The sequence below is a fragment of the Acartia tonsa genome, chromosome 6 (genome assembly GCF_053477335.1).
Source record: "Acartia tonsa isolate MP-2025a chromosome 6, ASM5347733v1, whole genome shotgun sequence".
Lineage (NCBI taxonomy): Eukaryota > Metazoa > Arthropoda > Copepoda > Calanoida > Acartiidae > Acartia > Acartia tonsa.
In genome coordinates, this window is record NC_137265.1 from 37,585,162 (window position 1) to 37,599,399 (window position 14,238).

General features: G+C 34.6%; 2 protein-coding genes across 2 annotated transcripts in view; both read left to right on the forward strand.

Annotated features, from left to right (window-relative positions):
• LOC145322575 (uncharacterized) overlaps positions 1-2,855 on the forward strand; it is an 85,267-nt gene extending 82,412 nt beyond the window's left edge. The window contains exon 44 of the mRNA XM_080164696.1: positions 2,098-2,855. Coding sequence (XP_080020822.1) covers positions 2,098-2,160 — 63 coding nt within the window. The 3' untranslated portion in view covers positions 2,161-2,855. The remainder of the gene's footprint in view (positions 1-2,097) is intronic.
• Positions 2,856-6,581: 3,726 nt separating this feature from the next.
• On the forward strand, positions 6,582-13,693 carry LOC145322576 (uncharacterized). The gene is made up of 7 exons (XM_080164698.1): positions 6,582-6,694; positions 8,775-8,829; positions 10,053-10,137; positions 10,462-10,506; positions 11,828-11,883; positions 12,354-12,410; positions 13,413-13,693. The coding sequence occupies exons 1-7, from the start codon at positions 6,605-6,607 to the stop codon at positions 13,505-13,507; spliced, it is 483 nt and encodes a 160-aa protein (XP_080020824.1). The 5' UTR covers positions 6,582-6,604; the 3' UTR covers positions 13,508-13,693.
• The last annotated feature ends 545 nt before the right edge of the window (positions 13,694-14,238 follow it).

Below are 14,238 nucleotides of genomic sequence, written 5' to 3' on the forward strand. Positions count from 1 at the left end.
AACACTGTTTATCACTAGGTTGGTAGTTTAACTACAAAGATTTAAATTAGGTGTACCTAAAGTACTTGTCACTAGTTTCTGAGTTGTAGAGTAGGCTGGTAGGTGTAGATAGTTGTTGAGGGTCTGAACTGCTGTCAGGAACTGATTTGGTTTTCCTTATCACACTATAGATAGGAGGGAGGAGCTTGCAAGTCTTTTTTTTTCTAAAAATATCTCTGTTGGATGCTATGGAGTAGCTCCGCTCCTGTGTGTGTGTGTGTGCGTGAAATATCCTTTCCTTGCAACGCGCTTACGCGCCGTCAGATTCGCGCACACAGGTAAAACGCGCACCTATCCCTCAATCCGCTCTCTCATTGGTCCGCTTTGTCTTATTCGTCCGTTGAATTTTTTGTGCGTCCCACGCTCTGCTGCGCGACCCGTAAATGGCGCTCTGTTCTCCCGGTCGCTATCTCCACACCGTGGGCGGACTTATTCAAGTGTGGGTAGGAAGGGTAGGGTAGGAAGGGAAGGGAGCGCGTGAGGGGACGGGGTAAAACCGTCCGTTCCCCCCTATGGGGAGGGGGGGGTGCTGTAGGTTTGAAGTAACTGTGTGGTGAGGTAATTGTGCCTTTTCCTTAATCCTGAGCTTATTGTTATGTCACCTCAATTGTATTTGCTTCAATTGATGGTGGGCCCCTCCCCTTCCGTTGGGATAAGGGGTGTATTTGTTGTGCTGAAGGCTTGGGGGGTTAGATTGTTTATCAATGCATTGTTATATTACATCTAGGTTCTATTTTTGGCTTTATCACAATACACAACAAATTTGCTTACCAAGCCTGTTCTATTTTTAGCTTTATCACAATACACAACAAATTTGTTTACCAAGCCTTGCTCATAAATCTATTGTTCAGCCTTCACACTAGGGTGGTAATCCCTAAAATGTGATATAATATCTGTTTTTCTAGATGGGTGGCTGCGCTGTAGCCTCTCAGGATACTTGGAGTTAACGTAGTTTTTCTTCTGCTTGGTACACTACACTCGTATTTTCGCTCGCAGCTCGCAGCTATTTGGCTTGTTTCAGCCTGTCGGCGGCAGGGAATGTCCCGTCCTGCAGCGCCGTGTATCCGAATCCGGCTGGTGGCGGCAGGGAATGTCCCTTCCTGCAGCGCCGCTGGTTCGGATCCTGCTATCTCTTGCAGTAAATGTTGGCCTATTTTCAGCCGTTTGCACTTATTTGGCCTGTTTCAGCCCGTCCGCAGGCCTGTTTCAGCCCTTGAGCGCTCGATTCTCCGTTAGATGTCGACGCTTCTCGCGGTTCTCCGTCAAGTTTCGCTGCTCTCCGCAGTCTCTCGTCCGATTTCGCTACTCTCCGCAGCTCGGGTTCCGCCACACTTAGTGGTCTTTCGCTAGGTTTCGCTTCCACAACTGCCGGATACAGAGTTAGACCTTGCTATCCAGGGTGGGTAATTCAGGTTGCTTGTGTCAGTTTTGCCAGTTTCACTGCTGGGAGTACCTTAGCCTCAGCTACGCGTCTGCTCTACACTTGTGGTTTGCCGTAATCTCACACAGCTGTCACCAAAAGTTGTGGTATCCGCCTAGGTTTAATGGCAGACACCAGAGTTCAAATGACTACGGCAGTGCGAACAGACGTGGACACCTATACTATAGAGAAGCTACGCTTCTCTAGCAATCACTAAATAATAAACAGAGTCTATTCAGTTGTTCCTTTATTCAGGGTCTAAGGTTTACTAAAGTTATATACAACAAACAATAAATACACAGATAGGAATAAGTAATCATAAACAGAATCAATATAATACATATACAATAGTCAGTTTGGGCAATAATGATCCCCCATCCCTGGAAAGGGTGGGGGGAATTAACAATACAGCTTAACCATAATAAGGCTGTCAGAATCTATCATTAATTTTAGGCATAGGGAGGGGGTCGGCAGACCCCTTCCCCAGGACTCGGGGGAGGGCCCTCGGCCCTTCCCCGAACCCAGGTCAGGGTTGCCATAGGCATGGCTCACGGTTGCCGAATACCACACATACTTATATTTATATAACAGCTTCGCATTATTTGGCAATGCGACCTCATCGTTCTTGTTTGTTTTAGGTTGCAGAAGGAGAGCAACATATTGGTTTTAACAGAGGAAGCAGAAAAACCAACAAAAATTAATTATTCTTCATCTATTTATCAGAAAATTACATGCTATACAATTATGTAAACTTTGCCTTTTAAAATATAGGGGTAAAATGTGAACTTAAATCACGTAAAAAGAAACTTTACAAAATTAAGTAAATCCCAAAACAAGTTTAGATAAATAAATAAATACCACTCTTATGTGATTTTAAGGAAAACATTTCACCTTTTACCTAGATAAATATTTTTATAAATGCTTTAAGTTTTTAAGAAAATTAGTTAATTAGGAAAAAATATCATTAAAGTCAGTTAACTGCCATTTTACGTAAATTCTTAAAATGATTGTAAAAAGTGCTAGTCAAAAAAAGTCTGACTATAAACCCCTTTGAAATTTTATCATTTAAGCTTTGTTTCTTCTTTGTTAGATAATATTTATAGATAATAACTGCCAGATAAGCTAAAGATACAAAAACTGCCTATCGAAAGATTAAGTCACTGCCTTTAATTGACAAAAAACTGTTAAAAAATGAATTCAACCGTGCCTAAGTTTTATCAAAATATGCAAAACAAAAAGTTAAGTTGAAAAAATAATACCTATTTGATTAACTAGATGAATTGTACTCTATATTATTATTTTCTGTAGTTTTATATAATTTGTGATATAATAAAACATGATTTTATAAAGTCAAGTTTATCATTTTTACTTTTTAAAATACATTATTTGTTATTCTTATTTGTTTTTATATTTTTGGTTAACTGAAGAAAAAAATTAATTCTAACAATCTTAAAAGCTTTAAAATTTTATTTGTAACATTTAGTTATCTCTCAATTTTGATTATTAAATTCGGATGGGAACCTAGTAATAGTGTCTAACTTTTTATCTTTGTGACGTAACAAAAATCGAAGGATGAGAGGGGAGGTGGAAAAGGAAACCCTTAAAAAAGTGATGGATTTTTGTTACGTCACAAAGATAAAAAGTTAGACACTATTACTAGGTTCTTCGGATGGATGCAAACCGGTTCTAAACATGCAAAGCCAATAGTTTTTACAAATTAGGGGAATTAAGGCATTTAATACGCAAAAATTATGCACCCAAAAGAAATCCAGAGCGGATAATTATTCACCCGAACCACCAATGTAAATTTTGCTCATAGGGTGATGATGGAGGAGGGGTGTATTTTACTCCTACCCCTCCAAATTTCCCTAGCCCTCCAACAAAGCGTAAATGTCCCAGGAATCAGTGATTGTATCATTCATTTCTCGACCTGCAGTCAACTGTTTCATAAACACTAATACGCATCTTTTGGTGTAAATTACATATTAAACAACCCTTTATTCAGAGGGGGTGGGGGGTGATGCAATAATGTATTGTATTAGATATGCAAGTAGGTTAGGTAGCAACAGTCAAATATCAATTCAGGCATGCACAGGATTGTGCAAGGAAAGTATTATTACTTCGTCGGGCGAGACGAAAAATAGTATCCCGAATTTTCTGGAAGGGAAGGAAGTGTATTTTACTGTACACTCTCCCAAATATATCATAAGGTGGTGTTAATTTTTCTTTTATCCACCCCTATGCACGCGCCTATAGCCATCTATTCTTCGTTTATTATTGAATTGGCACCATGCCAATCTTATTATTGGTGTATACTTTATACAATACATGCATAGGAACTTGTCAAGAAAATTTGTATGAAAATCTATTGTTAATACTTTAATCTTTTACTAGCGTCTACGCCCCCTAGAGGCCTCTAGGAGCACCCGAGGAGGGGGGAGTTGAATTCCATAACCCATTTCCTAAATTTAAAATTTTTTGAAAAAAGTAAAAAAAAATTTTTTGGGAGTGTTTGGGGGGAGGGGGGGGGGGCGTCAACCCAACAACCCCATTTTTATTTTTAGTTTTTAAAAAAATTATATTTTTTCTTTTTTTTGGGGGGGGGATTTTTTTCTAAGGGGCGATTATTGGGATTGTGGTGGTACCCTCCCCAAAAATAGTAATAAACCTTCCCGGGACCTGTGAGAAGCTACTCTGTTAAGGAGAACCCGATCAGAACAGACAGTCACACAGGAAACAGACAAAAAAACTTACAAACATCCTTTTACTTTATTATAAGGATTGTTACAAAAAATTCCTTGTCTTTAATAACTTACCTTAACCCCCATACTCAAACTCATAGTCCCTTTTCTGATTTTTCACAGTAAATACTTATTAGTTAAGCTGTTGTAGTTTATGTTATGTAAGGTTTAGGAAAGCAGGGTAAAGGTACCATTAGATAAGAGCTTCCTGTAGGGATAAGAACCTTGTTTAGGGTTAGTTTTTCATTTTCTACTCAATGCAAAAAAACGCAAGTTTAAATCTAAATTTTCTTGAAAATTTATTTAAAAATCACAAGACAAACCCTTTTTTTGTAACTCGCTTCTTGAATAAAATTGCATATTTATCACGACTAGAACAGTAAATACTTATTAGTTAAGCTGTTGTAGTTTATGTTATGTAAGGTTTAGGAAAGCAGGGTAAAGGTACCATTAGATAAGAGCTTCCTGTAGGGATAAGAACCTTGTTTAGGGTTAGTTTTTCATTTTCTACTCAATGCAAAAAAACGCAAGTTTAAATCTAAATTTTCTTGAAAATTTATTTAAAAATCACAAGACAAACCCTTTTTTTGTAACTCGCTTCTTGAATAAAATTGCATATTTATCACGACTAGAACGTCTGCTTGACGTACACACAAACACGGGTGTCAACATATTCATTTCTTAACAAAGACAATTGTGTCCAAAGCAGCTTTAAATAGATCGGTAGATATTTAAAAGTAGTAACAAAATGTTATATCAACTTGGTATTATCCTCTTAGAAATATTTTTTTCAAATTTGAAAATTTTATACCTCCCTATGACCTCTGGCCGCGGCGCTCGGCACCCTTACCTTCCTAGCCGCAGCGCCATCAACTTTAGAAAACTACCTGCTTTGTCCTTTGTCTCTAGAGGTGAGAGAGAAGTGGGGTTAAGGTAACAATCCTTAACCAATTCAAGACATATTACAGAGATTTTCTGAAAAGCAAAACTAGTCATTTCCGAGATCTTTAGCTTTAGACAAAAATAAACTTTATCATTATATGCTTTATGTGTTTTTGTTTTGTCCTTGCACTTCATTACAATAGCAAAAAATTAAAAGGTCTTAGAGGCTAAGGTCGCAGCATCTAAGTAGCATACAAAATCGTTTATATTTTGACATCCCAGGGATGCACAAAAAAAAACTAACACACAGACTAAGCTAGAAAAACTAATATCTCGCTCAAGCTCTTTTCTTACATCATCAAAAGACATTTTGTGTGTGTGTGTTTTGGGTGTGTGTCGTGTGTGTGTGTGTATGAGTACGTGTTTCTATGTGTACATGAATTTTATCAGTCCTACGTGATATTGAGTTAAAAATACATTAATTCTTTAATTAGTGATAAAAATACATGTTCTATTTTCTTGTGAAAATATCATCTGTGTTACTTTATTTTAAGGAACTTTTAAAAAGTGATATCCTCTTTTATAAAGTAGTAAGTTTGTTTTGTCTGAAGCTATAGATTTTAACATCTAATAAACCAATTGAATTCAAAATCTTAGGGAACCTACTCATAGGTCCAGGATGGTTTTTAGTTTTGGATTTAAGTCTCGGGATGGTTTTAAGCTATTATTCTATCCCTCCCTATCACAACATATACAGTGCCTCTACATGCTAGGGGCGCAGCTGCAAGTACATAAATAAACAGTTAACTGTAATACAGCAATAAATAGATAACCTCATGAGATTACAAGCAAGAAACTGCATAGGAAATTTCACTCCGCAAATAGAAACTGCGTGAAGTCTGTAACGTTTAGATTGCATAGAATATGTTTAAAGTACAGACAGCACAGATATTACAAATTTTAAACTGTAGATACTTGATAGACTGATTTCTTTGTTAAGGAACTCACGGAATATCTTGGCCATAGAGTAGCTGTGCTTATAATGAAATGTATATATCGGCTACGCCTTTAGGGGCTATAATGATTTTTTTAGAGTGAATATCGGTTTTTTGGGGGGAGTCAAAATAGATAAAAACTTTGTCATGACCTAAAATAAACTTCACTGAAAGGTCGAGTGATTAGAAAGATTTTTTTTTGCAAAAAATTACATGTATCCTGTGTTTTTTTGAGGAGTTGGAATTTTTATCTATAGCTTTTTAATAATCATACACAAAACTATTCAAGGTACTGAAAATAATAGAGTTCCTAATGGATAAGACAATGGACGATAAATTAATGTACAAACCTAACGATGATGAACGAAATTACCCCGTCTGTTTATTAAATTAAAACTATCCACAGTTTTAGAGGAAATAAAGATAACTTGGTTATAAAACTTTGGTTACCAGTGTAATTAATAGTCCAATGTCCCCTACCTCCCTGGGAAACATAAAGAAATAAGGTTATTGCAGACTGAATAGAAATGCCTGGAACACAGACAATTTTGGCAGGAACAGCTGCTGTCGGCGTAGTGTCAGCCGCAGCTATATATTATTTATTATTAACTAAAAAGGTAAGGCATTGCTGCGGTTTCATACAAAATATCCTGTTGATCACTTATGCATCTCCCCTTATTGCATATTGTTCAAATAAATTAAAATTTATTAACTTTTGTTTGTAACTTTATTAACTTTAGATAAGGTTAGGTTAGGTTGTATTTGATACTGGGAAGTCCCGCAGGTTTAGGCCTAAAAGAGTGAAAAAATTATACAACTCTCCACAGAGATTTTGACGTCATACGATAGAATAGCCAATGATAGGCTAGTATACACTTGTTATTGGTTATTTTATCGTATTACGTCAAAATCTGTGAAGGGACTTTAATCATCTTCCGGACATGCCCTAATTTTACAGCAACTAATGGAGTTTTCTTTTTCTACTTATTTTTGTGCATCACATTATTAGATGTATTTAGTGATGAGTTTACAAAATAAAACCATTAATTTCTCAACAATAAGCCAACAACACAGGGACAGGGGATTCATAAATCCTTCATAAATAATTTTAATATCAATTATCGCCTTTTTTAATTTTAAAGTTGAAAAAAGGATTGCATTGATTCTACCAAGGCTGGGCAGCCGCGACGAAGCCTAAAATTTAAACCCGTTTGGATGGTTGAAATTTAAAAAAATAAAGATGGATTGCAATATTTGGGTCAGGTTTTTACTCCGGCCGAGCCCTGAACTCTACAACAACAAAAAATTATAGTTATGTAATTCGCACATTTTCTAAATTATACCTAATTAATTCAGGAATTTATCAAAATTCAAAAGAACAATCTTATTCGCTTTCCATGTTGATATTTTGTCACCAACGACCACTTTTATTTAGTCGACATAACCCCTTGAAATTACAGGAAGAACGTTTAACAGGACCGCTATTTATAAATTTGTAAAACCAAATCTTTTATACTAGAAAACTAGTAAGTACGACGACTACACTCATTTCCTTAATAAATTAAATCTCTAAATAAATTAATTGGTTTTACCACCAACCACACACGCTTGTGCAATAGCTTTTTGTGGTATAAACCCTGCTTTTGTAAATTAGGCGAGAAAGTCCCCTACAGAAGGTTAATTTAAACAAAAAATGTGGGAATTAGAATAAATATCTATATTACTGGTTATTATATGTGACATCTGAAATTTTGTCCAGTGATTACCTAGGACAGTATGCAGATAATTTGTCCATCTGCCAGTTATTCAGATAAAGATTCCTCTGACTAATGAGGATTTACACCATAACTCAATCTGTATGTTCATATTTCTATGATTCTATACAAGTTTATGATATTAATTGTAAAGATTCCTCTGATTAATAAAAATCTATCTAAATTTATCTTTATTTCTCTTCTTACTACTTTTTGTTTTGTTTAATTCATTCTTTCTTAAAAAGGGGGCGAATTAATTGTGATTATCCTTCAAATTGAAGGATTTATTCTTCATTCAATTTTGGTAATGTGTTTTGATAAAACAAGGCCTGCTACAAGCAAGGAGGAAGGGATATTGGACTGTAAATCATACTGATACCCAACGTTTTATTGTTACATATTAGTTGGCTTAAAAACTGTTGATACATTAATTAAATCTTGATTGGTTGGTTCAAACTTATAGAATTATAGAAATGTCCCACCTATTTGTAGCAAATCTACTCTACAGTTTCACTTTGTCTGTCCGTCCGAACCGATATTGATTAAATGTGATTTTCTTAGCTTCTATTTAAGATAGACTGCTAATTGTTTTTGGTGAAGATACCCCTTCGGTCATGATATAAAAGACTGATATATTCTTTGAAATGATTTTTAATGCTATTGTGCTACGCTACTTATGGATACTGTCATCCATGTTTTTATTTTGGTTCCATGACCAACGCAGGAGTGGACAACGTACGAGTGTCTAAAATGCTAAGTTAATTAAGTATTTCTATACAGGCTGGGTTAGGTTATGATATGAATTTACAATTAAGCCTCCGCAAGGGTTTGGCTTTTAAAAACCTATTAGTCGGTTTAAAATGGGTTAGGTTAGGTTAAGTGTCCACTTCGACGTTTGTCACTCCTGCGTTTGTCCTAGGACCTTTATATTATTTTATTCTAGGGAACATCTAAATGTGAGAATACAAAGGCAACTCCAGCTGAAGAAACAGAACCAATAGGAATATTTTCTTAATATTTATTCCAGTATGGCTTAGAGACCGATTAATACCTGCTGGATTAGAACTGGTGCTCAGCCATACTGGAAAAAATCACGTATAGCATCGAAGTATAGACAATGTTTTTTTGCGAATATTGAAGAAAAATAATAAAATTATTAGTAGCCCTAGCCTTTCAACTACATTTTTTTATATCCACGGAAAGCTGTCTATAATACATAAATAAATATTATACAATTCTTGACACAGGGATTTGACACTAGAGGAAAAATTACTTAGCCTAAAAACCAAAAATTATTTAATCTTTTGATATCTTTTGTTGTTTAAGCAAATTTATTTATATATCTTATTAGAATACTGTTAATGCAATAATTTGGTTTACAATCTTCTTTTTCATTAAATTTTAAGTAGTGAAGCTACTTTATTTTTAAATGTTCATCTAAATTTTTTTTGGAAGCCTAAATTTATTTGCTGTTATTTAAGATACCTAGATATTTTTGTGTGAAGGTTTTCTTAACTAGGCATTACGTCTATCTATAATACAAAGTAGAACGATGTCTGTCTGTTTGTGTGTGTGTGTTTGTTTGTCTGTCTGTTTGTTTGTAGAGAAGGATCTCGCTAACCGCTGAACCGATCGGGTTCTCCTTTACAGGGTAGCTTCTCATAGGTCCCGGGAAGGTTTATAACTATTTTCTCGGGGGGTGGGACACCCCCAACCCCCCCAAAAATGAAAAATGCCCCCCCCCAAAAATTTTTTTTTTCTTGTTAAAACTAAAAATAAAAAAGTGGGGTCGACTACCCCCCTCCCCCCAAAAAAAATAAAAAATTCCCCCCCAAAAAATTTTTTTTTCTTTTTTATTTTAAATCTAAAATACGAAAAATTGGTTTGATCAAACCTCTTGGGGCACAGCCCCTAGAGGCTAGGGGCGAAGCCGCTAGTAATTTATATAATACTAATACTAATTTTTATACTATAATAGGTATTTTTGTGTGAAGGTTTTCTTAACTAGGCATTACGTCTATAATTTGTCAATCCGTTAGTAATGCACCAAAGAACAATCATATTTTATACCGAAAATTATATTAACTCGGTTGATAAACAGCCTATTTTTTTATGTGTGAAGAATATTTTTATACTTATCTGAGAGCTAATGATCTAATACTTTTACTTTTATAGAATTTATTTAAAAACAATAAATTTAAAAATTAAAGAAAAGTATTATTAGTTTTAAAGGAGCCCAGTCCTCCGAGTGAAAATTCTGGAGCCCCGCAGGATCCTGTCTCTGTACCTGAAACTACAGCAGCCTCAGGAAATATATTACACTTTTTTGGTTAGAAAGGGGGGGGAGGTGTTGGTGCTGATATTTTTAAATCTAGCAAAAATATAGTTACTGTATTTTTGACAATAATTTGGTGTATTTTTGACAATAAGTGTTTTATTTTTGCAATAAATGGATATATTTTTTAAAATGAGTTTTTCATAGTTTTGACAATTTTTCAGAAATGTATTACAAGCTAATAACATTTATTATACAAAGAATGATATATCCATAACCACTGAACCGATTATGGTTGTTCTTTTCAGGGTATATACCTACTGTTCATAAAGTGTAATAATATGCTTATTGTTGTAGAAGATACAGTTGATAAACTTTTATCATCAGTTAATCAAACTACGTGAGTTTAATTTTATTTAAAAGGTGTATGTTGCCTATAAGATCTCTGAAACGGCGTGACAAATGTTTCTAAATTTTTACAACTTTTTTATGCTCTTGGGCCGATTTTAAAATGTTATATGAGGGAACCTCTCTAAAATGGTGTCAAACCCTCTTATTAAGTCTAAAATACATAAATCATAATATGATAAAATTCGCAGAGATAGTTGGGGTACAATGGGATGGTAATTACATTAGTCCCCAAAGTTTTATAATAACGTTTTCTTATTCGCTTAACAACTTTGGGTAATTTAGTAAATTTGATTGGTTGGTTTATTTAGTTGAGTGTCAAACGTTTAAACCAATAATTTTAATCTACAGAAGGTGTAATTTTTTATATCATCATTGGGGATTAATTTATCGATCATTGTCTTATCCCTTCAGATCCCTGTGAAATTCGACTATATTGTAAAAGTTAGTGAGTCTGAAATTTCGAATCCCGGCTCAATCCGCAATAAAACTTTAAAAAGTTGTGTCTACTGTCTTTACGTCAGACGCATTACCACACACATATATAATATATGATTAATACTAGCGGCTACGTCCCTAGAGGCCTCTAGGAGCACTTGAGGAGGGGTAGCCGAATTTGATTACCCAATTTTTTTTATTTTAGACTTTTTTTTTTGGGGGGGGGGGTGCGGGGTTGCCCCTCCTACCTCATTTTTAATTTTTTTTATGGGGGGGGGTATTTTTAATTTTTTTGGGGGGTTGGGGATGTCCCACCCCCCAAGAAAATAATTATAAACCTTCCCGGGACCTATGAGAAGCTACCCTGTTAAGGAGAACCCGATCGGTTCCGCGGTTAGCGAGATCCTTCGGTACAAACAGACACACAAACAGACATCCTGTTACTTTAGTATAAGGATTGCATTTAATATGTTTTCAACCATCATTCGAGATATCAATCAGATATGAACAGTCACAATATATGCATGCGTATAAAAAAAAATAAGCCCCTTTACATTATATAAGCTTCACATATAAATGCATTTAGACTTTAGTTATTCTAGCACTCTACATAAAGTATGTTGTTGAACACTGGTACCCCCCCCCCCTCTTTTTAAAATAATTTGAAATATTGTTTGTCCTTTTATTACTTTAGATCAGATTAGGATAGCTTAAATTAGGTACTAGGTAGCCTCGCAGGGTTAAGGCCCCCGTATTATTCTAACTACCAAAACCCCCTCTTTTTCAATTTATTTCCAAAACAAGGGGATTGGGGCTTCAGTGCTCAACAGGTACTTTGTGTGAAAGCACCGTAATTTCTAAATATTTATTTTTAGTGAACTAATTGGCGAGATAAACGACACAAATCCATCTTTAATAACTTCATTATCTCGTAAGTATCTTTTTAAATATATTATTTTATTATTTTGAAGTTGCAAAGCTACTCTATAAGTTTTTGTGTATGTCTGTCCTTTTGTCTTTTTTTTGAGATACTTTCCTTTTCTTCATCTCTCCTTCTTTTTTACTTCCCTGCTTAACTAACATTATAAAAATGACCGTTGACTTCGTCACTACAGTTGGTATGGTTCTTTCCACAACTCCCTTTTTTGGTGGGTGTTCTTTCTTTTTTGGTGGGTGTTCTTTCTTTTTTGGTGGGTGTTCTTTCTTTTTTGGTGGGTGTTCTTTCTTTTTTGGTGGGTGTTCTTTCTTTTTACTATTTCGTTCAATAGCCTAAACCATTGCCTTGTAAATTGTGTAATAATCGGTCTAGTAGTTTACAAGATCTTTAAAGACAGCAACACAATTGACTACTGTATACATTGGCATTGCTGTTTTAAAATTCAAGTCTTCAATTTTGTTTAGAATTAGAAAGAGAAGACAGTATAAATTCCTTTGGAAACAGTGCAGAGGATAATAACGGTAAGCTAATCTGTTAGGCGCGTGACCTTGGATTACTTGTTAATATTGCATTATCCTTATATAAAAGTATGAGGATGTTTGTCTGTATATGTGTGTAGCGAAGGATCTCGATAACCGCTTCAGCTCCAGAAGAGTAATTGTCCGTAAACAAGGATAACAACATCCATAAAAGCGAAGCACTGAAACTGTAGGACAAACGGACATTAACACTTATATAGTGTCAGAACTGAATAATCAGAATATAAATGTATAAGAGTTAAAGCAAAATAGTAAGTGTAAATTAGTTGAAAAACTGCTTGATACAGTATAATGTTTATGGACATACTTACATTTTTAGGACTTGATTATAGAGTTGATTTGCTTGAAACATTATACTTTGTTGTCCCAGGAATAAACATACCAAAAATCAGATCAATCGGATGATTAGATCACAAAAAGAAAATGTTGTTAAAAAAGTAAAAAAAAATCAACATGTTTAAAATGGACCTACGAACATTCTTGTAATGATTATAGAGTTGCTACGCTTTCTAACTCGTACCTAACTACTAAAGGAATCACCATGCAAAGTTTGAAATCGATAGGACAATTATAACATGCCTAAATTAATTTTAAAAGGTATCCGTTTGTGACAAACGGACGTACGGACCGACCCTAATTATAGAAAAGCTTCGCTTTTAAAAATTTACCCTCCTCATTCCCTCAAGGCCAATAGGGGCATAGTCGTTAATCTCATTCAGGGGTCTAAAAGGATAAGACAATAGCCGATAAATTTATGTACATCACCAATTATGATACACAAAATTACCTCTTCTGTAGATTACAGTTAGAAGTTGAAACGATTGGGCACTCAACTTAATGAAACAACTAATCAAAATTCAATAAAAGTCCCCAATGCTGTTCAGTGTTCATCCATCGAATAAGAAAACGTTATTATCGGACTAGTGTAATAAACAGCCAAATGTACCCTTCCTCCCTGAGAATTAATCCCAATCATATGTTAAGGATCCAGCAATACTGATGATTCCAATGGCAATAACGGAAACGAAGATTCTATCATTATTGTGAACAAAGAAGATTTTGAAAAATCTGATAATTAGTACTTTAAATCCATTTTCTATTAGTATTAATTTTAGGCAATAAAATTGATTTAATACCATTTCCTACTTATGATAAAATTCAAACTAAATGCTCAAAAATAAGAATAAAATGTAGAAATTAAGTAAAAACCCTTTGTACCATATAATTCTTATATTTATTTATACCTAATAAAGTTTTTCATTTCATTTGTGTATTGTAATTAATACTAGCGGCTGCGCCCCTAGCATGTAAGGGCTCTATATTCAAAGGGATATGGAAGGGCAGAAAAATAGCCTAAAAATACTACCCAGACTTTTCTTATGATAATTAATACCTAATCTAAAACCATCCTGAGACGTATAACAAGCTTCACTGTAAAGATTTGCTTTATCATAAGAAGTTCAACTATCAATAGCCGACTAATTGCATGGTTGAAAGAAAAACGTAATTGAACTTTCGCATAAAAATATGTACTTTCTAACCAATAATGTGGGTCAGTGTTCCTTCACAGTTTTTCCTATCAGCCAAAGGAGACTATCCACGAACAAGAGCAAGTGATTTTAAGCACCTTCCAGCATTGATCCATAGTATTTTTTTAGTGAATATACTAGGTTTATGTTTAATATTTGGTTTATGGACTAAAAAGTTAGGTTTCACCATTGTTCCACATGAAATAAACTTTGAAATGTAAAGCATATTTTGAAGCAATATTATCAAACGCTTTGTTGAGTTCTAAAAGACAAAATAAAAT

Coding starts and splice junctions, on each gene's coding strand:
- LOC145322576 (XM_080164698.1), top strand. CDS start 6,605: ATGCCTGGAACACAGACAATTTTGGCAGGAACAGCTGCTGTCGGCGTA. Junction 11,884..12,353: donor TTTAATAACTTCATTATCTC/GTAAGTATCTTT, acceptor AATTTTGTTTAG/AATTAGAAAGAGAAGACAGT. Junction 12,411..13,412: donor CAGTGCAGAGGATAATAACG/GTAAGCTAATCT, acceptor TCATATGTTAAG/GATCCAGCAATACTGATGAT.